The sequence below is a fragment of the Schistocerca piceifrons genome, chromosome 8, assembly GCF_021461385.2.
Source record: "Schistocerca piceifrons isolate TAMUIC-IGC-003096 chromosome 8, iqSchPice1.1, whole genome shotgun sequence".
Taxonomy (NCBI): Eukaryota; Metazoa; Arthropoda; class Insecta; order Orthoptera; family Acrididae; genus Schistocerca; species Schistocerca piceifrons.
In genome coordinates this window covers 372,242,564-372,269,562 of record NC_060145.1, presented here as the reverse complement: position 1 = coordinate 372,269,562, position 26,999 = coordinate 372,242,564, and the positions used below count along the sequence as shown (strand labels likewise).

The 26,999-nt window shown below is 39.7% G+C and overlaps 2 protein-coding genes across 3 annotated transcripts in view; one reads left to right on the top strand and one right to left on the bottom strand.

Moving 5' to 3' along the window:
* Positions 1-25,865, bottom strand: part of LOC124711261 (transcriptional repressor protein YY1-like) — a 100,802-nt gene extending 74,937 nt beyond the window's left edge. Inside the window, exon 1 of the mRNA XM_047241239.1 lies at positions 25,384-25,865. Coding sequence (XP_047097195.1) covers positions 25,384-25,843 — 460 coding nt within the window. The 5' untranslated portion in view covers positions 25,844-25,865. The remainder of the gene's footprint in view (positions 1-25,383) is intronic.
* A 78-nt stretch (positions 25,866-25,943) lies between these two features.
* The window catches only part of LOC124711260 (E3 ubiquitin-protein ligase FANCL), a 126,351-nt gene continuing 125,295 nt past the window's right edge, over positions 25,944-26,999 (top strand). For both annotated transcript variants that reach the window (XM_047241236.1, XM_047241237.1), the window contains exon 1: positions 25,944-26,214. In XM_047241236.1, coding sequence (XP_047097192.1) covers positions 26,122-26,214 — 93 coding nt within the window. In that variant the 5' untranslated portion in view covers positions 25,944-26,121. The remainder of the gene's footprint in view (positions 26,215-26,999) is intronic.

Sequence of the window (26,999 nt, the reverse complement as noted above, 5' to 3'; positions counted from 1 at the left end):
GATTTCATACGGGATTCTCTACCTGTGCTGCTAGAACATGTGCCTTTACAAGTACGACACAACATGTGGTTCATGCACGATGGAGCTCCTGCACATTTCAGTCTAAGTGTTCGTACGCTTCTCAACAACAGATTCGGTGACCGATGGATTGGTAGAGGCGGACCAATTCCATGGCCCCCACACTCTCCTGACCTCAACCCTCTTGACTTTCATTTATGGGGGCATTTGAAAGCTCTTGTCTACGCAACCCCGGTACCAAATGTAGAGACTCTTCGTGCTCGTATTGTGGACGGCTGTGGTACAATACGCCATTCTCCAGGGCTGCATCAGGGATTCCACGTGACGGAGGGTGGATGCATGTACCCTCGCTAACGGAGGACATTTTGAACATTTCCAGTAACAAAGTGTTTTAAGTCACACTGGTACGTTCTGTTGCTGTGTGTTTCCATTCCATGATTAATGTGATTTGAAGAGAAGTAATAAAATGAGCTCTAACATGGAAAGTAAGCGTTTCCGGACACATGTCCACATAACATATTTTCTTTCTTTGTGTGTGAGGAATGTTTCCTGAAAGTTTGGCCGCACCTTTTTGTAACACCCTGTATAGTTTCAAACTAACGCAACATCTTAGGCAGACATCAGCAATTTACATCCCCACAATGTAAAGGAGTTCATGTAACGGTAAGACAAAGTTTTAGAAATCACATTTTAAACTGTAATACATTTCCATGAGACTATGGTCATAATTTATTGGTTATGAACTGCAGATAAAATAATTAAGAAATTGTAGAAAGATAAGAAATTGAGGAGATGGGGCCTGGCTAAACTAAAGTAACCAGAGGTTGATGAGTGTTACATAGTGAGCATTAGGCAACAATTGATTGAAACAGGAGAAAGAAATAGAATACAAGAGTGATGGGTAGCTTTTAGAGATAAAATGGAGAAGGTAGGGCCAGCTGGCAGGACCGTAACGATGGCTTCAGTTGAAGTATACAATCAACTCTGATGGATAAAACTGAAAACCCAATTCAGCATTTGGACTTTCCCAATTAAGATTTGGGGGTGGGGCTAGGGGGCGGTGGGGTACTCTGTAAGCTGCAAAGTTCGCGGCATAGAAGTGATGGTGGGACACTGAAAAATGATATGAGTGACATTAGGAGAGTACTAAAATTGGGTGGTACAGCTTGCCATAAGACAGTTTCATGGATCAGATTGGTGTGACCAATATGGAGGCAGCAGAGGACTGTGGTTTCACAACAGAGAGAAGATCAAAGAGAGGACCACAACACACACAGAATCTCTTACACAATCCATAACTTGCTGGTTGTTATGATACAACGTTCCCTGTTCAATGAGACTACGAGTTGGTGATGTGATGTCCACAAGTTAGATCCTGGTATCTTTATTTCCAGAGCTTTCTTTTTGTAAGCATCTCAATGAACTGATCTGCGAGTTCATTCCTCTGGGTCCAAATATGACTGGGTGACCAGACAAATAATACTGCCTTCCCACTATAACAGAAGTCTAAGTAGAAATCTTCAATGGATAACAGGCAAAATATCCTCAGGTTTGAGGAAGACTACAATAATCTCAATACTAAAGAAGGTAAGTGCTTACAGGTAGTAGTATTACAAAGCAATCAGTTTCAAAATACAAATGCGAATACAAATTATTTAAAGACGGCGAAAAATTCTTAGTGCCAACGATAGTGCCACCGACAGACACATGTGAAAGCACAAGAACTATCCTAGCTTTTGGAACTATTAGTTCCTTCCTTGGGGATGAAGGAGGATAGGTTGGAGAAAGTTAAAAAGGACAAACAACAAAGTCACAGCTCAAGAATGAGAGGGACCAATCTGTTGTGACGACAAGAGGAGACAACACTGTTTTCAATTTGTACAGAAACCAGACAGCAATTATAAAATCTGGTGGATATGAATGGGAGGTGGTTACTGAGAATGGTGTGGGGCGGGGTGAGTTTCAGTATATTCCCCTTGCTTTTCAATTTGTATACAGAGTAAACAGCGGAGGACATGAAGGAGAAATTCGAAAAATAATTGAAACTTCACAAAGAATAACGTAACAAATTGGAGATTTGTAACTGGCATTCCTGTTCTGTCAATGTGGGAAGACTTAATGAAACAGCAAAAGTAAAACAAAGGTAATGTGGTGTAGTTGAATTAAATCAGGTGCTGCCTGGGGTAATTAGATTAGAAAATAAGATTAAATGCAAACATTTTAGGTGAGGCTTTACTTTGTTATTGATATTGAATTTTAAAAAAGTTTACTGTTCCCAGTCACTGTTTCTTTATATCTAAGCTATGATATTGTATCTAATCTATGGTTTAAACCTCCATCAGATGGATTTACAAGTGTTAGTATGACGTGTGTGTTATGTTACAATTTTGGGGTAACTTGTAGCACAGTCTCCTCACTGGTCACAGGCGCCTTTCTCCATTGTAACACATCCTACATAAACTGTCATATTTTGTAAACAAAAATGGTGTCTGCAACCACTATGAGACCTTTACTTCCACTTGATGGAGGTTTAAAGCTTCAAAACATGTTGTGGATATAAACAGTGACTTGTAACAGTAAACTTATTGTTTCATTCAAGAAAATAAGATATCAAAAGCAGTAGATAAGTTCAGCTGCTTGGACAGTGAAATAACTCTCAGCGGGTCAAGTAAAGAGGATATAAAATGCAGATTGGCAACACCAAGAAAACCATTTATGACAAACAGAAATATATACCGGGTGACCAAAAAACCAGTATAAATTTGAAAACTGAATAAATCACGGAATAATGTAGATAGACAGGTACAAATTGACACACATGCTTGGAATGGCATGGGGTTTTATTAGAACCAAAAAAATACAAAAGTTCAAAAAATGTCCGACAGATGGCACTTCATCTGATCGGAACAGCAATAATTAGCATAGCATAATAATTAGCATAAGACAAAGCAAAGATGATATTCTTTACAGGAAATGCTCAATATGTCCACCTCATTCCTCAACAATAGCTGTAGTCGAGGAATAATGTTGTGAACAGCACTGTAGAGCATGTCCGGAGTTATGGTGAGGCATTGGCGTCGGATGTTGTCTTTCAGCATCCCTAGAGATGTCAGTCAATCATGATACACTTGCAACGTCAGGTAACCCCAAAGCCAATAATCGCACGGACTGAGGTCTGGGGACCTGGGAGACCAAGCATGACGAAAGTGGCAGCTGAGCACACGATCATCACCAAATGATGCGCACAAGAGATCTTGCGCGTGTCTAGCAATATGGGGTGGAGCGCCATCCTGCATAAACATCGTACATTCCAACAAGTGTTTATCAGCCAGGCTGGAGATGATGCGATTCTGTAACGTATCGGCGTACCTCTCACCTATCACGGTAGTAGTTAAAGAAAGAATCACGCATTTCCTCGAAGGGAAAAAAGCCCGATAACGGTAGATGTGGTAAATCCAACCCATACCGTCACTTTCTCGTCGTGCAATGGCGTTTCCATGACAGTTCTAGGATTTTCGGTAGCCCAAATTCTGCAGTTGTGGGCATTGACAGACCCTTGGAGCGTGAATTGAGCTTCGTTGGTCCACAACATGTTACTCAACCAATCGTCATCTTCCACCATCTTTTGGAGCGCCCACACCGCAAATGCCCTCCCTCCGCTTCACTAAATCGCTAGGTAACAGTTCATGATGCCGATAGATTTTATACGGATAGCATCGGAGGGTACGCCTAAGTGCCAACCAAACAGTAGCGTATGGAATGCCGGTGCGACGTGCGACTGCACGAGCACTGACTTCCCCGTGCATAGACGAACCCGCTACAGTCTCCATTTCTTCCCGAACTGTCTCAGCAGCATTACACCTTGTGCTCGGTTGGTCATTACGGGGTCTATCGTCCGAACAACCTGTGGCTTTGAACTTCGAAATCAGTCTCGCCACAGCTGCATTTGTCAACGGACCTTTACCCATTCGAATCGCCTTCCTATGGCGATAGGATCGTAACACTGTACTAGCACATTCCTCATTCTGATAATACAGCTTCACTAAATTATCCTTTTCAGGTAATGACAACATGCTGCGACTGCTGGCGCATCTGATTCTCTCTCTCATTACAGCTCCTTTTATACACAATTGTCATGCGCAGTCACTGACGTTTCGCTGTCCAGTGCCATGTGTCGGGCATTTTGTGAACTCTGTTTTGTTTTTAGTTCTAATAAAACCCCATGTCATTCCAAGCATGTGTGTCAATTTTTGCCTCTCTATCTACATTATTCCGTGGTTTATTAAGTTTTCAAATTCATACAGACTTTTTGATCACCCGGTATATGGAAGTGAAATGTGGATGATAAACAGTAGAGAAAAAGAGAAGCTTTTGAAACATGGTGTTAGGAGAGAATGCTTAAGATTAGATTTTGTTTGTGTTGGGGGAGGGAGGGCAGGTGGCTTGTAGATGGAGACCTATGCTTCACTGTTGTAAGCATGTACGGATGGGTGTAGTTTGCAGTATTCATGCAGAAATAATGAGACTTCCATGGGGTGGACTATCACAGAGAGCTGCATCAAACTATTCAGACTGAAGACCATACGAATAACAGTGAAGTATGCAATAAAAGGGGTATTTGCTGTGTCGCCTGCAACACACTTTTGGTTCAACTCCAGTCATACTGACGACAAGTGGACACTATCGGGTCTATTACCCAGCCATACATTAATTCTAATCATTGTCAATTCATGGTGCAACAGCATACCACACAAAGAATACACTGAAGATGTTTTTCCTCTTGATTAGTTTCACAGTATACACCGGTATCACAAATATTTCAAGCAGAGCTATTGTGAGCTTCTAGACAATGTGAAAAAATTGTTAGTGATACAACACACAGGTTTAAGACGAGAGAAAGTTATTTATTATCAGATGCGTGAAAACTACAGAGTCCACAGATTTATTATATTCGATTCCTGAAAATGATTTACAGATTTGTTCTAATGAGACCCCAGTGAATATCATGCTTTAACTTGGCAATTTAAATCATTTGATGGCTTGAAAGAACAACAAGAAGAAACCATCAAAATTCATACACATCGAAGACAGAAATTAAAAATTGTGAAATCCAAAGTACACTCTAAGGATAAGCGATCTAGTGCTCCAATGTGAGCACTGTAAACATTACAAAAGTTTTGATATAGCATTCACTTTACCAGGGGCATTCAAATTTGTCCAAAAGTTTTACTGCAACAAAAAACTTTCATAGTTCACGTGGAATTATTTCTGGAAGTAAAATTTATAGAAAGCTGTGCCTTTGTTCTTTGTTAGTTTCTTAATGTGATTTGTGAAATTTAGTTTACAGCAGTGGGTAACTTTCGACATAATAAGATAAAGTTTGCTCTATAAAATTTTTCCTTAACATTTAGGCAATGCTGATGTCTTACACCACAGAATCTCTAGTCCAGTTCATATAACACACCTGCAAAACAGCATGTTTTTCTCTACAAGATTTCATTTTGGCATATTTTCAGATATGCCCAAAATTATCCCAGATATATTCATGTAAATGTGAATGGAAATTTTGTGAGATCTAAGAAAGATGATCAGCAGGATGACAACTTTTCACTGTATTACTTAATTATTGGGATGCTTCATAGTATAACAGGTACTCCCATGTTCAAGCAAACATATTAAACAAAAATCAATTGTTTTTCTTCAAGTTGTTCCTCTCCATATAAAAAAGGTGTATCAAATTACATTTTAGTTTCAACATTACAGTGGATTTATAGGACACTGTTAATGGATGTTTCTGTCTGCCTGCCACCAAACAGGGAGTCAAGTTTAACAGTAGTTAGGGAGAGACCAAAAGGTTAACATTGAATCCAAACTAAAATAAATTTTGAATAGTGAAGTCATATGATGTCCAATCGAGAACATCTCTAATCAGTAGGACTAATCTGATATCAACTTGTTCTCATCAATCTTATATTAACTGATTACAGGCTTCTGAGGTTTTTTTTTTTGCATATCAATTTCTATTTTATCACTTGCTTTTTCTCATGGCAGATAGTTGTTGTTGGCATTACATTTCCTACCAATATTCTGCCATAACTTATATAATGACTGAAACTTAAATATTATTGGGCTGGCACCTAAGTTTGTAGCATTTCTGCACAAGTTTAATAAACATAAGAGATATACATAAAAGAAACTTTAGTCATCAGTAATATATTCTACTTCATTATTTACAAAAGTCTGCCAATGCTGGAGTAACTTCTCAATTCCACGACTATAAAACTCACATGGTTTTGAGACGAAGAACTTGTTGAGCCATGTCTGGAGCACATTTTCCACCAGAAAGGTAGTTCCTTGAGGGTTGTTTGATACAGCGGAAAAGGTGAAAATCTGAGCATAAATGTTCAGGTGAATAAGATGGGTGCGAATGACTTCCCATTCCAACCCCTGTACATAGTGTAAATAGTGTTTTTCTGTCATTGGTCATGGATTGCGTCTACACCACCGCTATTCCACCAGATGTGTAACATTATCTTTTGTGGAAGCGTGCAGGCCTTTGTAAGGAAAGTTGCTACTTTGGGCTCAAACATTCTTTTTTCCCCCTTATGTTGGCATAGAGACACTATTTCTCATCATCACTAATGATACAGGATAGGAATCGTTGGTGTTGTTCAAGAGACAATTGATGACGAGCAAGAAGAGATGCACACACAGCCATCCACTGATTTCTTTTTTAAATTCTGGCTTCAAGCATAAGGTACCCGTGCATCTGATTTTTGCACAAAAATGTCACACTATGGTAGAATGACCACAGTTCAGCACATTGGCCAGTTCTCGACTCTAATGACATGGATCGTTGTCGATTAATGCATTTAAATGACCACCATCAAACCCTGAAGGTCGTCCTGAATGTGGAGTGCCAGTGAAGCTAAAATGATCCTCCTTAAAATGAGAAAACCATTTTCTTGCCAGTCCAATGGCATAATCCCCATACACAGTGTAAGTGAATCTGGCAGCCGCCGCTGTCATTACCCCTCTATTGAATTCAAACAGAAGAATGTTGGAAATGTTGCCAATTCTCCACTTGGCACTCCACCTACTAGTGTCCATAGCTCCACTCACTATCTCCAAATCACAAAATGATAATATGTAAACTCAAATAAAAGTAGTGAACTACAAACAAAAAATGACAATCGATAAATAAACCGATAGCACCTGGAATACCACCATGCAAAACAAAAACACTATAAACTTATGCACAAATGTAATATTTATATTATAGAATACATGAATTGCAAGGAAGTGTACAACAGATGCAATCTGAACAAAAAAGTTTCTGAAAAATATTTTAACAAAAATTGCTAATGCTCACCGCTGTAGATATATGTGAATCAATTTTATGATTTATTGGAATTAAAGAAAAGCTCAAGCTCACAACATTACCTCATTAATATTTTTTTTCAATCATGCATATTTTCTGGAAGAAATAAATGTTAATGTCAAAAAAATGTGAATGTCGTATGGAACTGATGGCTAGGATACCCGACAAGGTATATTCAGCGAATGGTGTTCATCCTCTGTGCACAGTGACCACTTTTCACATGGATATGTGAGAGTTGTCTTATATATACAAGTACAGTGTAGATGAGTGCAATGTTGTGTGTAGTGTGTACTGTAGTAGAATAGCGATGAGAGTAGGAAAAACAGTTAAAGCAGGTGCCGGCACATAGCCTATGCCTCTCTAAATGGGGCCGCCACCCTTAACATCACTATCCGATGCACAGATCACCATCAACCATGTCACATTCCCTCACTTCATGGCACACCGTGAAGAGATTTGGAATTTGATCCAAAACATCAGCACAAAGACTCGTGATCTGGAACATCTTGGCAAAAATACTGACAGTGAAAATTTCAACTACCAGCAGGATTCAAACTAGTTAACTTCACAGTCAGGCACCACCACACAAGCATACATTAGTGATCCCGACAACGGAGGAAAATAATGTTTTTATCTATTAACATTTGTGCCCAAAGATTCTACAGCAATACCTTCAGCACAATAACGCAATCTGTGCAAATTATCATTGTATCAATTTGTAAATGAACATAAGTTTAAATTTTTGACATATTCCACAGATATAAAGACCATTTCACTTAGGATCTGTGGAAGGAATATTTACAAATTAGTTCTTTTGCGAGTAAGTATTGTGTAGAACTTTCCATATGATGTCAAGAGCATCAATTAAGAATATGTCTTTGGCTCTTCATAAAAGCAAATAGTACCAATGCTAGTTCTTTAACACTGGGACTAATCCTGACTATCTGTAAGATCAATAGTCCCTTAAAAGTTTTCATTTACCATTAAATACCAGGCAATGCACAATACTTCCAAAATTAAGCATAGCACATAATTGGTTCATTTGTTGTATAGTGAATTGAGGGACGAAACTAGGGTGATATCGCTCCCTCATTCACGAAACAAGTCTATACAGAACAGTTTTGCTGAGAAGTAAAAGCTGCCTAAGTGTGTTACCAAGTTGCATGAAAAAATAGTAGAACATAAAGTGTATATAACACTGATAATGCTAAGAGATCAAAGAAATTATTGGAAATATTTAAAAGAAGTGCAAAATCAGGGCAGCACATAGGTCAGATGCAGATAGAGGACTCTCATGACCCCAAACACCCAACCATAAGCAGACCTGAGATACGAATAAATCAAAATACACTACTGGCCATTAAAATTGCTACACCAACAAGAAATGCAAATGATAAACGGGTATTCATTGGACAAATATATTATACTAGAACTGACATGTGATCACATTTTCACACAATTTGGGAGCATAGATCCTGGGAAATCAGTACCCAGAACAACCACCTGTGGCCGTAATAACGGCCTTGATACACCCGGGCATCGCTAAAACGACCAGTAACTCAGATGATAAACATAAATTGGAACTTAGGTGGTTAAAAAAAGGGCTTTCCGCCAGGAAATGAACTGTCAAAGGTTAAGGGCAATGAGCATGAAGTGGTGGAGGAGAACCACTTAGCGAATGGCGATGGCTAAAATGACAGTGTCCAACACTCAATCTAGCTAAAATGATCTCTTCATGGCAAGAGGGCCGAGAGGAGCTCGTCCAAGCTGCTGAGAGAGAGGCTTCATAATCTTGAGCTAATTCCCCATGAAGGGAGGATCAATAGCGATGCCAAAGTGACACCACCTCCTGACAGACAGCAACATGGAGATCATTGGAGGTAATATATGAACTAGTGGGCTGAGATATGAGGACTGCAGCGTTGGCAGCAGCATCAGCAGCCTCATTTCCAATGAGCACCACAGTGACTCCCTCAAGAGTGAGCAACTGACAGCTTTCCTGGACCCATTGCACTAAGGGATGGGCAGTGTACAGTGCACAGAGGCTTTGAAGGGCACAGAGAGTCTGAGCAGATGATTAAACTGAAAAGCCTGTGTCACCAGACGTACCGTGTGGCTTCCCATGCAGCTTCAACACGATACCACAGTTCATCAAGAGTAATGACTGGTGTATTGTGATGGGCCAGTTGCCCGGCCACCATTGACCAGACGTTTTCAATTGGTGAGAGATCTGGAGAATGTGCTGGTCAGGGCAGCAGCCGAACATTTTCTGTATCAAGAAAGGCCTGTACAGGACCTGCAACATGCAGTCATTCATTATCCTGCTGAAATGTAGGGTTTCTCAGGGATCGAATGAAGGGTAGAGCCACGGGTCGTAACACATCTGAAATGTAACGTGCACTGTTCAAAGTGCTGTCAATGCGAAAAAGAGGTGACCGAGACGTGTAACCATTGGCACCCCATACCATTGTGCCGGGCGATACATCAGTATGGCAATGATGAATACACACTTCCAATGTGCGTTCACTGCAATGTTGCCAAACACGGATGCGACCATCATGATGCTGTAAACAGAACCTGGATTCATCCGAAAAAATGACATTTTGCCATTCGTACACCCAGGTTCGTCATTGAGTACACCATCACAGGTGCTCCTGTCTGTGATGCAGCGTCAAGGGTAACCGCAGCCTGGTCTCCGAACTGTTCGTGCAGATGGTTGTTGTCTTGCAAACGTCCCCCTCTGTTGACTCAGGGATCGAGACGTGGCTGCAAGATTTGATACAGCCACGCGGATAAGATGCCTGTCATCTTGACTGCTAGTGATACGAGGCCATTGGGATCAGCACGGCGTTCCGTATTACCCACCTGATTCCATATTCTGCTAACAGTCACTGGATCTCGACCAACGCGAGCAGCAATATCGCGATACGATAAACCGGAATTGCGATACGCTACAATACGACTTTTATCAATGTCTGAAACGTGATGGTATGCATTTCTCCTCGATATACGAGGCATCACAACAACGTTTCACCAGGCAACGCCAGTCAACTGCTGTTTGTGCATGAGAAATCGGTTTGAAACTTTCCTCATGTCAGCACGTTGTAGGTGTCGCCACCGGCGCCAACCTTGTGTGAATGCTCTGAAAAGTTTATCATTTGAATACCACAGCATCTTCTTCCTGACGGTTAAAATTCGCGCCTGTAGCATGTCAACTTCGTAGTGCAGCAATTTTAATGGCCAGTAGTGTATAACAAACATCATCTATGTAAACCAATGGGCCATTCAGAGGGAGTAAAGGGGGTAAAAAGCTAAGATCATAGCAAATATCAGAGTAAGATAACAAAAGCGAGGTAAACATCCAATGACTGGGGCCAGCAAGCAGGTCGGGCAAAGTCGATTACATTGTCACATCACCTGCAACATACTGTGAACAGTCTTTCTCCAGTGAGTAGAAATAAAGTTTTGTCTACCATACCATACTGTAAGATGAGTAACCTGCGTTATTAGTCCAGGCATATAAACAATGTACATAGTTGGAGTAATTATCAGACAAACTTCCTGTGCAAAACACATTTGCTGTGTATGAAGTTGGCAAAGAGGAGTGTGTCAATACAAATTGCTTCTTGAGTAATTGATAACAGGCACCCGTAAAACACAATTAAAGCAGGCATAATTCAAATTTTTATTTGAAGAGATGGCACTCTTGGTATATGAGTTACCACAAATTGTCTTTGCCCTTCAGCAATTTGACCCAGCCACTTATCTTCCACTGAACAGGGTAGAATTAATAGTACTGGCAGGGGCTTTTACTTGACTGACAGCATTACATGCAGAACATTACAGGGAAAGGTGAAAAACAGAATTAAGAACAGTGTGACTGATTAATGGCGTGACTGATTAATGGCATGTTTCTAGGTGTTCACCAGAGTAGTAGTTTGCATTTTATGCACAATATTTTGACAATAGACCCAGCCATCATCTTCAGGTGCACTGAGTTTCAGCTGTCAAAGTACTGTGCATAAAATGGACACAACAACTTAGCTGAACCAGCAGAAACAAATCGTTAATTAACAATAGGGAGAAAAGTTTTTTATTTTTTCTCATTCATTTCATCTACTTTTTTCAGAAGTGATCTCATAATTGTTAATTCCCCAGCTCCACACACACATTTCATGAGGCAAAGAAAACTATGTTAATTCCCCTCCACACACCATTTTGTGAGGTAAAGAAAACTGTATACTTGTAAATGCATCATTTTTTTTCTTTATTGACACAAAACATGTTTCCCTTCATTTGTACCATCAATGCTATTCTACTGTGAATATTATACTATTCTTTATGTTAATGTACCTGCCTCATCAATTTGAAACTAATTTATGGTAATTCGAGTTTAACTACTGTTTCAGCTACGGTCCAATGAGTATCCCTGACAACTGTGCCTCTAAGTTCAATTGCGTAAATACAATAGGAAGTATTGCCAAATTTGTGTATTTGGATATTAATATTTATTACTGGTAGGGTGACAAAAATGCTAGCTAGATTAAGATTTGGAATATCATTTCTTTATAAGTTCATAGGCTTCCAAGGCTGGTGTCATTTTGGCGCAAAACTGCTATGGTCATTAGTGCCCGGTCTGTGACTAAGGAAGTGGTAAAAGACGAAAATGGAACTAGCAGCAATGGGAACGAAACTCAGAAAATTGGAGAAACTAAAAGCAAAAGGAAAGCTTAAAAAACCACTACAGAAAGGGGTTGGTTGTCCCCAAAAAAGAGCTTCAAATGACTGACGTCATCTCACTGGCACTAATAAACTAGAGAACGAGATCGGCTGAGCGTGTGTCATCTGCTAAAATGGACGATATATCAGGCGACAGCTGTAGACGGGTGCGTAACGGAGTAAAATAGGGGCACTCAAGTAAAAGGTGTCTTACCATCCACAGCTGAGGGCAGTGGGGACAGAGTGGGGGAGGATCGCCGCTTAAAAGATGTCGATGGCTAAAAAGACAGTGTCCTATCCGGAGTCTAGTTAAAATTACCTCCTCCCGACGATGCGTTCGGGAGGAAGAGGTCCAAGCACAGGGAAGAGCTTTCACGTCCCGCAATTTATTATGGGGAAGTGTCGACCAATGTGCATGCCAGGCCGAAGAAGAGAGACTGCAGCCTTGGCCGCTATATCGCCTGCCTCATTTCCACAGATACCAACGTGTCCTGGGATCCAGAGGAACGCCACCGAGACGCCCCCCAAGTGGAGCAAGCGTAGGCAGTCCTGAATCCGGTGGACCAGTTCACTGAAGTAAACTACCCTGAACACGGCCACAGCAAATTGGTCAAAACATAGCAGTTTAGTTGTTTTAGGAGTTCACAATGACGTGGCACAATACCCAAAAATCATTAAAAAAATTCTTTTGTCATTACAGTATGAAAGTAATGCTAAGATTTGCCTTATTACTTGGTAGATGTTGCTGGTTGGAAGTTTCTCTGCTGCATAATCAGAGTCTGGCTGTTATTTATCCTTAGGAAGATCACATGGAAGTTGTATATGGTTATGTCACAAGGAGAGGTCAGTGAAAGTGATTAGTGTAACAATTCCAGGTTCTTAATATGCTCTGAGTATGATGCTTCAAAGATTTTCTTTGAAACATCCTATTAACTAGTAGTGGCAGTTTTACTTGCCCTTACACCATATTTAAAACAATAGTAGATATGTGACGAATTCGCACAGCTGAGGTGATAAAACACTGGCATAGTATCCTATGAATATAATATCAGTGAGTCACAGTTCGAATCGGTAAACACATACAAATACTTGGTTGTAGCACACAGGCTGACTGATGGGTAAAGCCAGTAACAGTCTTCGGTTTATTGATAGAATACTACTGAAATGCAATCATTCTACAAAGAAGACTGTTTAAAAGTCACTTGTGTGACCCATCCTAGAATATTGCTCATGTGTGTGGGACCTGTACCAAATAGCACTGGCAGGAGATACTGAATGCATACAGACATGAGCAGTACGAATTACCACAGATTTGTTTGACCCATTGAGGAGTGTGACACAGATATTGTAATAACTGAAAGACATCTGAGATAAACAAAACTATACCGAGAAAGTCTTAACACATTTTCAAGAATCAGCTTTAAATGATGACTCTAGGAATATACTACAATTCCCTACATGACACCCCATATGGATTATGAGGACAAGATTAGATTAATTACAGTATGCAAAGGTGCATCTAAATGATCATTCTTTCCGCACTCCATATGTGTCTTTCTTTTAACGCTCCATACGTGAATGGAATCTGAAAAAGCCCTCTTAACTGGTACCATGGGATGTACCCCCTCCCGTGCATTCTGCAATGGTTCACAGAGTACAGACAATGCAAAATCAGTTCAACTGAAACACTTTTAATGTGCTGCTACAATGAATGCATCATACCATTACATACTGGTACCATTACTTGCTACAAAAGGGGCTCAATATGGTATCCAGTGTCCAGATGAGTCTGAATGCGCAGCAAAAGAAAGCATGCCTGTAGGTACGCTGCCTACCTCTCTTGATATGCTACACTTCAGATGAGCACCTGTATGAATGCTGCCCCGGTAAACCCCATCTTGCGGGTAGCCCCAGAACCAAAAATCACAGGGAGCGAGATCAGGTGACCATGTTGGCCAAGTATTTGGAAACGATTGGCTTTATAATTTGATCATCTCCAAATGTGTTTTGGAAAGCCAGGTGAATTTCACAGACAATGTGCGATGGGGCCCCATCTTGCATGTAAATGAGTTCAATGCGTCTCTCCTGGATAGTGGGTATGAGATGCTGGCGAAGCATATCACAGTAACGCTGGCCAGTCACACTGCACTTCTTTGGTTCTTAAGCGCCAACCTCTTCAAACAAGAATGGGCAAATGATGAGTGTAGCTATGAAGCCACACCATACAGTGATATGTTCACCATGCAGAGGAACTTCATGCACAGTAGCAGCGATGAAGATCCTCACACTTGGCAATTCTGTGTGTTCACCTCACCTGTCAGGGAAAAATGAGCTTTGTCTGTCCATAGGATGGTTCACGGCCAGCCCTCATCAACTTTATTACTTGTGAGAAAGTGGAGAGCAATGTCAACATGTCGTCGTGCATCCTGTGGTGCAAGCTGCTGTACGGTTACCTTTGAGAATGGTTAGAAGCACCTTCTGTACAGTGGATTACAGAATGTTCGAGTGTCATGGCACAGTACACACACTGCCTGACGATCGGGAATTGTGCATAGCACTGTCCGCCAAAGCAACAGCGATTTCATCAACCACCTGTGGTGCAACCGGTCTTCCCAGAGCGACGTACATTTCTCCAGTTGATTCGAGCTTCTTCATCATGCTCTGCACAGCAGATGGAGAAAGAAGACCCTTCCATAATCATTTCAGCTGGCAATATTCTCTGCAGCATTAATGTTGTTTTGATAATAGAACCTCACGTATAATGGACTGCTCCTTTTGTCCAAACTCATGTTGACACATCGACAAGTGCACTACGACTAGTCAGGTGTGAGAGACTATGAATCACGATGACCGATCACGGTACCTGGTGGCCATAGTTGGAACTGGACGGTGGTGCTGTGACATATGGAAATCATGCTCCCCATACTCTGGACATTATTGGAACCACATCTGATACTCATATCGTAATTAGTTTGTGTGTCACAATGTGTTAAATAGGGAAAGTTTGATTATAACCACCCGCTATTTCTCTAATGATGTTAGTGTAATGTGTAAATCTGTTGGAATGAGTTATACCAAATGGGAGGATGTTACAGCCAAATTCCTAAAACTTTAAGGTACCTATAAAACAGTCTGTCTGCCCTTCCTCTCTTTTTGTCAGCATCTGGGTGTGATAACAGAAAACTGAAGCAATTTCCTGCTGATGATGTTAATCTGTCTTCAATAAAAAGTGACACTATAAACTTGTTGAATATATCCAAAGGGCAGTGTGGGAGCAGTAGCAAAGTTTACAAGAGCTTTGAATTAATTTTTTTAATGAAAAGTATCTCCTACATATTCATTGAAAGCTGAACTAATCACATCTGCGAATTCAGGAGCCCAAACAAGTCTCAGCTAGAAAGCACACTGGCTTAGTTGTAAAGTGCCAAACTCAGACTGAAGGGTATCAGGTTTGATCACAGTCGGCACTGGAGCTTTATCTTTAACTTTGCATTTCTTTCATATCTGGTAATATTTTAACCCTTCCATGACCAGGGGAGCATACATATCCCACATACAAATTTATTTTCATCACTTAATTGTTTTAACTATGTGTCGTGTGTCTTGGTGGTTTTATGTAACTTTTTCTCCTTCCCTGTGATAAGCTCAGTAAAGATCTTTATTGTCTTTTTTACATTGTTTGCTAGAAATATACTAATTTGTGTACATATTTATTGATAAAACAGTTTTAAATTTGTTTAATGATTCTGTCTTACGGCCAGTGTGTGTAGAGAATTTCTATTTGTGCCTTTTGTTCATGTTTATGTCTAAATTTTTTTACATGTATATACACCGATGGAAACAAAAATCTGAACATCAAGGAGTTGGGCGACATAAAGGAAAGTTTGTAGGCAGGTTTCTACATCTGAAAGATTATGTCTACTCAAATTTTGCACCAGTCGCATACGAGTAGCACCAGTAGCGCCACTATGAGAATGCAAATCAGATTTGCTTTACATATACACTGTAATGGAAAGGAGGATTAGTTATCTTTGAGAGTGGACGTGCTGAGTTGATGTTAGTCAAAATGCCTTTACGGCAAGAAAGATGCCATTATCAACACCTCACAGAGTTTGAATGAGGTCCTGTAATAAGGCTACAGGAAGCTGGATGTTCCTTCTCCGATGTTACAGTAAGACTTGGCAGCAATATAGTCACTGTACATGATTGCTGGCAGCGGTGGTAACAGGAAAGTATGGTGGCAAAAAGCCTGGGTTCCAGACAGCCAAGTGTCACTACCGAGAGGGAAGACGGTTGTGCTTGGTTTATGGTGACTGTCGCATTGTACTGCACCTGCAGCAGCAATCTGAGCAGCAGTTGGCACCACAGTGACACAATGAACTATTACAAATTACTTCCAGGGCTGCTCCAAGCCAGAAGCCCTGCAGTGTGGATTCCACTGACCTCAAACCACTCTCATTTGTGACTTCAGTGGTATCAACTGAGAGCTCATTGGAGGGCATGGTGAAGGTCTGATGAAAGCTGACTCTGCCTCAGTGCCAGTGACAGCCGTGTGTCGGTTAGGAGGAGGCAAGTTAAGGGCCCGCAACAAACCTATCCATAATCTAGACATACTGGAACTACACCTGGCATTACGGTACGGGGTGCGACTTCGTACAACAGCAGGAGCCCTCTTATGGTTATCTCACGCACCCAGGCATCAATCAGGTGACTCGATCTGTTGTGCTGCCATTTATGGACAGAATTCCAGGTGATTTTCAATGAGATATTGCCCACATACCGCTGTTGTAACCCAACATGCTCTACAGAGTGTCGACATGTTGCCTTGACCGCTTTATCATCAATCAGTATCCAATTGAGTACATGGGACATGGTGGACAACAATTCCAATGCCAACCACAAACAACATTAACCATCCCTGTACTGGCAGCAAAATGCTACAGGCAAGAAACTTCATCCCACAAATTGATGCCTGCACCTGTACAACAGAGTGCATGCATGTTTCCATTCAACATTCTGGTGGTTGCACGGTTATTAGTGTACCAGCACTTCACTACTGTAATGGCTTATCTCGTGCATACATTAACCAGTCACCCCACTATATTAATCACTTAAATATGTTACCTACACAAATGTAGTCCAGAAATTTCATTACTCTACAATAATTATTTTTTGGTGTTGTGAGTTTTTTTGTCAGTGTATTTTATTCAGTGCTGTAATATTAGTTTACTCTCTTCGTTTTATATGGAGCAGGAAATTCCACAAACTCCTCATTTGTTTTTTGTGATTAATGCTTGCCTTCTCTTTATATTCCTCCCAGATGAAAGCTGCTTTAGAGGATCAAGGTTAAAAACTCTGGTCACATTTTCCTCCATTGTTACAGTTCTGCATGACGAAACTGTTTACTACAATGCCCAAAAGAAAAGAAAAAAAGATGATGCCATCATTTGAGTGACCTACTGCCAATAGCACATCTATCTCTCTCCTGGCTGAACCGGTATACAGCTCCCAGAAAGCTGTGTGCTCTGCTATGGATGCAGGTCATGATATGGCTGAGGTTTAGAATCTTTAATTTTTCTTGTGATGAATTGTATCTTTTGAGTGTTGGGCAGTTGACAGTAACTGGTTTATTATCTTATCCTTTTACTGCAGATGCACACCCTTTTGTATGAACAATGATGTGTGCTTATGCACAATTGGGTGTGTGTGTGGGGGGGGGGGGGGGGGGGGGGCGGGGGGGGGGGGGGGGTGAACCAGCAAGGAACACAAGGAGGTGGTGATGATGTAGACAACGCAGCACATGGCAGTAAGAGATAAGGACTAATTTCATATGAAGCCACTTCAACTATCACTATGAATTCAACTATTTTTTTAAAAATTTAATGTAAATGTTCAGTTGTGAATAAACTTGACATAATTATTTTAACTGGGACATGTGTGTCCTGCTGGGCACGGCGAGGAAGACATTTAGGGAACCATTTTTTCCTCTTCCAAGTCCAGTGGAACATGTGTGTTCCACTTAAAATAATTATAAAACTGTAAACAATCTAAATATAGAAACATGGCCTCAATCATTACTCAGCCCAAAGCAGGAGACCAATTTTTACAGTAATATGCGAAATTTTAATTAATTCAGTCACAAAAGGATTAATATGAAAAACTCCGAGTTTCATTTTGGTTTGGAATCTATGTTTAATTGTACTACCCCCTGTGACTGCATTAAGTCTTTTTTTCTTTAAGTACATCTTATTCACCATTGAGTATATTAGCTCACTTTGATGCTGCAGAAAAAGCTTTTGAAGTACCACTTGAAAATGGCCAAAAGGCCAAAATTACAACTACGAAATGAATAATTTCTACAGTCAGTCAATGGTGAATACTAAGTTCTTTAAAAATTATATATAAAAACAAAGATGAGGTGACTTACTGAACAAAAGCGCTGGCAGGTCGATAGACACACAAACAAACACAAACATACACACAAAATTCAAGCTTTCGCAACAAACTGTTGCCTCATCAGGAAAGAGGGAAGGAGAGGGGAAGACGAAAGGAAGTGGGTTTTAAAGGAGAGGGTAAGGAGTCATTCCAATCCCGGGAGCGGAAAGACTTACCTTAGGGGGAAAAAAGGACAGGTATACACTCGCACACACGCACATATCCATCCGCACATGCAGACACAAGCAGACATATTCTTTAAAAAATTATACATGATTGCGAACTCCAATCATGAGAAGTTAATCAGCTGTATTAAGTCATTTCAAAGGTTGGAGGATAGCAACAGCACACCTCTTCTAATAGAATCATGCCAAGTAAAACACTGTGGTCTCCAAACAAACCTTCAGGTTGATGATCACTTTATCTAGAAAGATAACAGCTGGCTATCTTCCTCTATTCAAGAACAATTTTGGGTAGTTTCAAACACGTCGGTGGCCATACTAGGTTATTTAAGGACAGTGGAAATTCCAGGATTTGGGGGAGGGAGGGAGGGAGGAGACAGAGGAGGGTGAGAACAACTCACCCATAGATGATGACTGGGGCATACACCCATACAACAGAACAGAAAATTGCATCAGCATTTGAGTTGTCACTTCTTATGAAGCACTTTCTTGTGTGTAATGTGAATCTATGACCCATACATCAATCATCTGCTGGTAAGGGGTTACCTTGTCTAATTTTTGAGTTACAAGACAGTGAATGGAACAAACTCTAGCATCACAACAACTTCTGTAAAATGCAACATCACAACCAGTTATAGAAACTATCAGCAGGAGTTACACGCTATCAAAAGGAAGCAGATATTCCTTCCAGGGAAATGAACAGATGAAAAGGAGAGAAACCTCCTTACTCGAAAAGGGTTTCCTCTGGGCACATATATGGAACTGCAGCTGCCTTTCGTGTTATGATTCCCCACTGAATATGAACTGTGCTGACATTTTCAAAAAAATATGCACGCCTGGTTCTTGGAGCCATTATGGACTAGAAAAGAAGTTGCAATTCTCACAATGAATGTAAAATGTAGTAAATTGCAGCAACAGGATCTGAATTTTTGTCAACTTTTCTTTTCTAATCCCATTTCTCATAGAGTTACATGTATTCGGAATTCAATTACTTTCCTATTGTGTTATTTCGAAATTCTCATTTCTTTTCAGTCCAATCAAGACGATTGATTGAAACCCATCAGGTTAAAGCCATTGGCGAATAGATCAGATTAAAAATTGTTCTATACATCATAGATACAGCACTTCATACCCATGTAGAACATGTTGGTCTAACTAAGGTTTCTTCATGATATAATTCAAGCTTGTTTGTTTCTGGTCTTAATATTACTAATGATGTTGTGGTCTTCAGTCCTGAGACTGGTTTGATGCAGCTCTCCATGCTAATCTATCCTGTGCAAGCTTCTTCATCTCCCAGTACTTACTGCAACCTACATCCTTCTGAATCTGCTTAGTGTATTCATCTCTTGGTCTCCCTCTACGATTTTTACCCTCCATGCTGCCCTCCAATGTTAAATTTGTGATCCCTTGATGCCTCAAAATATGTCCTACCAACTGGTCCCTTCTTTTTGTCAAGTTGTGCTACAAACTCCTCTTCTCCCCAATTCTATTCAATACCTCCTCATTAATTACGTGATCTACCCATCTAATCTTCAGCATTCTTCTGTAGCACCACATTTTGAAAGCTTCTATTCTCTTCTTGTCCAAACTATTTATCGTCCATGTTTCACTTCCATACACGGCTACACTCCATAGAAATACTTTCAGAAACGACTTCCTGTCACAAATCTATACTCAATGTTAACAAATTTCTCTTCTTCAGAAACGCTTTCCTTCCCATTGCCAGTCTACGTTTTATATCCTCTCTACTTCGACCATCATCAGTTATTTTACTCCCTAAATAGCAAAACTCCTTTACTGCTTGAAGTGTCTCATTTCCTAATCTAATTCCCTCGGCATCACCCAATTTAATTTGACTACATTCCATTATCCTCGTTTTGCTTTTGTTGATGTTCATCTTATATCCTCCTTTCAAGACACTGTCCATTCCGTTCAACTGCTCTTCCAAGTCCTTTGCTGTCGCTGACAGAATTACAATGTCATTAGCGAACCTCAAAGTTTTTATTTCTTCTCCATGAATTTTAATACCTACTCCAAATTTTTCTTTTGTTTCCTTTACTGCTTGCTCAATATACAGATTGAATAACATCGGGGAGAGGCTACAACCCTGTCTCACTCCCTTCCCAACCACTGCTTCCCTTTCATGCCCCTCGACTCTTATAACTGCCATCTGGTTTCTGTACAAATTGTAAATAGCCTTTCGCTCCCTGTATTTTACCCCTGCCACCTTCAGAATTTGAAAGAGAGTATTCCAGTCAACATTGTCAAAAGCTTTCTCTAAGTCTACAAATGCTAGAAATGTAGGTTTGCCTTTTCTTAATCTTTCTTCTAAGATAAGTCGTAAGGTTAGTATTGCCTCACGTGTTCCAACATTTCTACGGAATCCAAACTGATTTTCCCCGAGGTCCGCTTCTACCAGTTTTTCAATTCGTCTGTAAGGAATTCGCATTAGTATTTTGCACCTGTGACTTATTAAACTGATAGTTTGGTAATTTTCACATCTGTCAACACCTCTTCTTGAAGTCTGAGGGTATTTCGCCTGTCTCATACATCTTGCTCACCAGATGGTAGAGTTTTGTCATGACTGGCTCTCCCAAGGCTGTCAGTAGTTCTACTGGAATGTTGTCTACTCCCGGGGCCTTGTTTCGACTCAGGTCTTTCAGTGCTCTGTCAAACTCTTCACGCAGTATCATATCTCCCATTTCGTCTTCATCTACATCCTCTTCCATTTCCACAATATTGTCCTCAAGTACATCACCCTTGTATAAACCCTCTATATACTCCTTCCACCTTTCTGCCTTCCCTTCTTTGCTTAGAACTGGGTTGCCATCTGAGCTCTTGATATTCATACAAGTGGTTCTCTTCTCTCCAAAGGTATCTCTAATTTTCCTGTAGGCAGTATCTATCTTACCCCTAGTGAGACAAGCCTCTACATCCTTACATTTGTCCTCCAGCCATCCCTGCTTAGCCATTTTGCACTTCCTGTCGATCTCATTTTTGAGACATTTGTATTCCTTTTTGCCTGCTTCATTTACTGCATTTTTATATTTTCTCCTTTCATCAATTAAATTCAATATTTCTTCTGTTACCCAAGGATTTCTACTAGCCCTCGTCTTTTTACCTATTTGATCCTCTGCTGCCTTTCCTACTTCATCCCTCAAAGCTACCCATTCTTCTTCTACTGTATTTCTTTCCCCCATTCCTGTCAATTATTCCCTTATGCTCTCCCTGAAACTCTCTACAACCTCTGGTTCTTTCAGTTTATCCAGGTCCCATCTCCTTAAATTCCCGCCTTTTGGCAGTTTCTTTAGTTTCAATCTGCAGTTCATAACCAATAGATTGTGGTCAGAATCCACATCTGCCCCTGGAAATGTCTTACAGTTTGAAACCTTGTTCCTAAATCTCTGTCTTACCATTATATAATCTATCTGATACCTTTTAGTATCGCCAGGATTCTTCCATGTATACAACCTTCTTTTATGATGCTTGAACCAAGTGTTAGCTATGATATATTACTAATATATATTTAAAAATGCTTCTAATGAGTAAAAGGAATTGTCATTTATAAATTCTTTTAATTTGTTTTTAAATGTTGGTTGGCTATCTGTCAAGACCCTTGACCACAGTTTTCTGTGGCAGCATATATATTTTTTCCCTTAAATAAATGTCTGCAAGATGATCTTGGCTGGGCTCTAACTGTAATTCTGATTACACAGTAAAGTGCAAAGAATATTTTTTTTCTGTGGTGATGAATTACCCCTAAATATGATGCAATATGAAAGCAGTGAATGAAAATAGGCACAGTAAGCTAATTTACTTATATGTTTATTACCAAAATTTGCAGTAAACCTAATAGCACAAGTATCTCAACTCAAAACATTTTAGCAGGCCACCAATGTGTTTCTTCCAATTCAATGTCTCATCAACGCAGACACTCAAAAATTTGGAATATTCCGCCTTAGCTACAGACTTCTGTTCAAACTCCATATTTAGTAATTATGTTGTGCCATTTACTAGACTGAACTGTATATATGGTGTTTTATCAGAATTCAATGAGAGTCCAGTTGCTGAAAACCACTTAATAATTTCTTAAGGACATTACCTCAGCTAATTCTTGTTTGCTGAGTGTGATTACTATACCTGTGCCATCAGCAAAAAGAACTACTAGCTTTGTATCTTCATGAATATGGAGTGGCAAGTCATTAATACACATTAATTACAATAAGAGACCCAAGACTGAATCTTGTGGGACCTCATTCTTGGCAACTCCCCAGTCTAAGGAATCTGCTTATTTTTGCGTGTTTTCTGAACTGTTTATTTTGATTTCCAGTACTCTTCCAGTTAAATACAAATTAAATCATTTGTGCACTGTCTCACTCTTGCCACAATACTTAAGCTTGGTTAGAAGAATTCCACAACTCACACAATCAAGAGATGTTGAGGGATCACAGAAAACCCCAATTGGTAATGTTCAGTTATTCAGAACATTTAATATTTGATCTTGAAAAGCCTCTCTGGAAACCAAATTGACATTTTTTAGCACTTTATTTTCACAAATTTGTGAAGCTACTCTTTAATACACTACTTTTTCAAGAATTCTGGGCAAAGCTGTCAGAAGTGAGATTGGGTGGTAGTTGTTGGCACCGGATCTATTTCCCTTCTTATGCAATGGTTTAACAATAGTGTATTTCAATCTAGAGAAAAATGCCCTGTTTTGGTGAACTGTTACATATGTGGCTGAGAATGCTACTTATCTGTTGGAAACAAGCTTACAGTTCTTTGATGCAAATGCAATCAGTTTCATGCGACCTTTTGCTGCTGAGTATGTACAATATTTTTCCTAACTTCAGAAGGGGAAGTGGGTAAAACATCAATATCATGAAACTGCATAGGAATTGCCTCTTCCACATATAGCTTTGCCTTTCCTAATGAAGATCTGGATACTATTTCCTCCACGAAATTTTAAAAAATGATTACTAAAAGTATTTCCAACCCCTGACTTTTTGTTAATAAAGTTTTCATTCAATAGGTTAAACAATATTACAGTAACGTTAATAATTATGAGAAGGAGATTTTTAAAGTTTAGGAACAATAGTGACTGAAAAATACTGTGCCTGTTTTGAAAGTTTGTTTATCTTTTAATGCTCAGTTTCAGAATCGTGCAATTAATATACTACCGCAATTAGTGTTTCAGCACTATACAGTTTGTTGCGCTTACAAAAATTGGTATTCATAACTGCCTTATAAGTAAACCGCATAGTTAGTAATGCGAGGATATCATACAAAGAAAGTATTAAAAGAAACAATAGTTGTCAGACTTAGTCTATGGCAAAAACAACATTTTTTTGTCTGAAAGTCACGCCCGGCTAACCTAAACTTAAATTTTTATTGTCTTGAGGTAAATATACATGAGTAGTATGAAAACCGTCGCCTCCTTTGAATCCTTAACTTTAATGCAATACAAAAATAATTCGGCTGTCAAGTTCATAACAATGCGAGATTACATATTCCGCTATTATACATAAGCTTGCGCTATCGTAACTACAAATTCTTTGTTAATTCGTTATCTAATACATCATCGGAAATGAAAATTCAAAGCCTGGTCACACGCAGCCTCTCATAATCACAGTCTGCAACTCCAACACAAGAGTTGTGGGTGTATAGGGAGGTTGTTCTTTATATCAGTTGCTACATTCCAATTCGAGAATAGTGCCGGCATAAGGAACTATTACATTTGGTCAAGAATCGAGATGTTTTCTCGCCGATCCAACTACAACTGATAAACTGTAGTTCGTACCAATTATAAGTAGGTAAAAATTTTTGGGCAATATTCTTTTCTCAAAAAAAAAAAAAAAAAAAAAAAAAAAAAAAAAAAAAAAAAAAAACTACAATCTGTGATCTAATAGCAAAGACACGATTTTATATCAGCTTTCTAACACGACCGCACTCTACTGTCAAAATATTACAAGGGCTTAAGCTTATGGCAGGCGAGCTTCGAATTACTCTCAGTTCAGTAAGCGGGATGAAAACAGAAACTGTTGGTATAATAATTCTAAACTATGCAACGGCAATTGTTCAAACGATGAACACGATTAAAAATTGTAGGTATTCAATAATGTACGGCAATAACGAACTTTTTTAGTGACACTAGCGCCAAAATCGATTTCAAATTTTACGATCTCTGGGCTTTCAGCAACGTTGAAAATGTCGTGGAGATGTTTACAAAACTATCAACGTTTCCCATTGTTCGCAGAATATAATTTTAATAGTAGATATTGACATGACAATATCACCCAGTGTGCCTATAAGCACGATACAGCTACTGTTCACGAAAATGGCTACCATCCGCCATACCACGAAAGAAGCCATTTGTAAAATATGGCTGCGCCCTTACTTCATTCATGGCCGGCAAAGTATCAAAACAAACAAAATAAAGATTGTTTACATTTCTGACAGAAATCACCATTTCATTAGGATCATATACAGACACAACAGCTGGAACTTCAGTATCGATCGCCACTCCCCGAGCTAAGATGATGACGTTAGCATCATCAATTCTTCCAAATTTGAACAAAGTGCAATATTATTACGATACAATGAAATGAACTTCTCTTACAATACCAAGCGCAGTCTACTGCTGTAACTTACCGTCGTCGGTGCCCGAAGCCCACATTGTCACGGAAAATTCTCCTTCCAATGTCTTAATTTGAACTTGTTTTTGTTCCCACTTGCGGGACTTTGTCTCCGATATTTCACCAATGATGTGTTCATTTCCTCGTAACTTCACGCCTCTTTTTCCCTTTCGAGATCCTCTTCTTGACGGTCCTGGACTAGACTCGACGTATATATCACCTTCCGAAGGAACAGGAATCTGGTCGTAAACAGATAATGGATCGCCACTGCCTACAATTTCTTCTTGTGTTTGAAGTATCACTTCCTCACGTCCAGGTTCAGGGAGCGGCTGCAACGCTATCATAGGCTGTCCATCAACACTTTCTATTGTAGTTTCTACAGTTTCACACGGTATTTCCACAGGAATTGTTTCTATTTCCACTTCCTGTATATCAGGATGTATTTCTACCTCTGTTATTATATCAGACGACGCCATGTTCGAATCCAAAATGGATGAACTTTTCTGCTCCTACGACATAAGGATAAAGTCACGTGACATACGATTGCCTTCCACCTAGCGAGTGCTTCAACAACTAAGCAAGTCGCGAGTGGCATTTGTTGTACGGTGCGTGTAATTTAAAATATATTTACATTCTGGGTAGCATGATCTGTGATACCCAAAGAAGAAAATAGCTATTCCTCTAAGTAGTGCAAGGCAAAAATTCAGTTTCCATCAACAAGCAGCAGGAACATTGTGGGTAACAAATACGTGTAATGGATGATCAACTATTAATTCTCAAAAACTTTCCGCTGCTGGTACCCCACAATAGAGAATTTACGTTTTACGATGGGTTTATATGTGTTAAGGTAAGTGAAGAAAGCATCAAAGTCTCTTGGGAGTAAATTTATGTAGCGGTACTTCTTATTATACATTTTTTCTGGCTAAATAATCTACAGCATGAAATGTCTTCATCCTTTGTTTGTATATGTCACTAAAAATATATAAATACGCACTGAATGATTTTTTTGACGTGAAATGTGAACATGATCATTCAGACTGGCGTCTGAATGTGTTTACCTCCATTTATCTTGCTTAAAGTTGTAATGACAAAATACATTTATGGCTTCGTTTACAAACATAATTTCTACTCTAGAACGACTGAGTGAGACACTTATTGAGCACTAAATTGGACGGTTTCATAAAGAAGCTGGGTGATTCTCTTATAACAGAAAATTACCAATGACAGGTATCAGAACATGTAATCAACACTTTGAATCATTAGTTCTTAAATATGCTACAGTTTTAACCAAAGAAAAACCAACTGATTTCACGCTTGAACCAATACCACTGGAGGTATATAATTCAATTTTTCAAGTACACAAATGGGAAGTTGCAGTATCCAAAATGTAAAGTAAATAGGAAAGACGGAACCGTCCGATCCCACCCGTCTGCTTTGACCCATGACGTCACAAATATGGCGGAAACAAAAACAAACACACACACTTTTCACAAGAAGCCTAATGACACTAACGGGACAAGCGCGGGAAATGGGGTGTTTTGGGTGGGGGGCAAACTAAATATAAACAAATTTACACGCCTTGCGTAGCTACAACGTGTAAGTGAAGGCAGCCACGCATGAATATCCACCCAC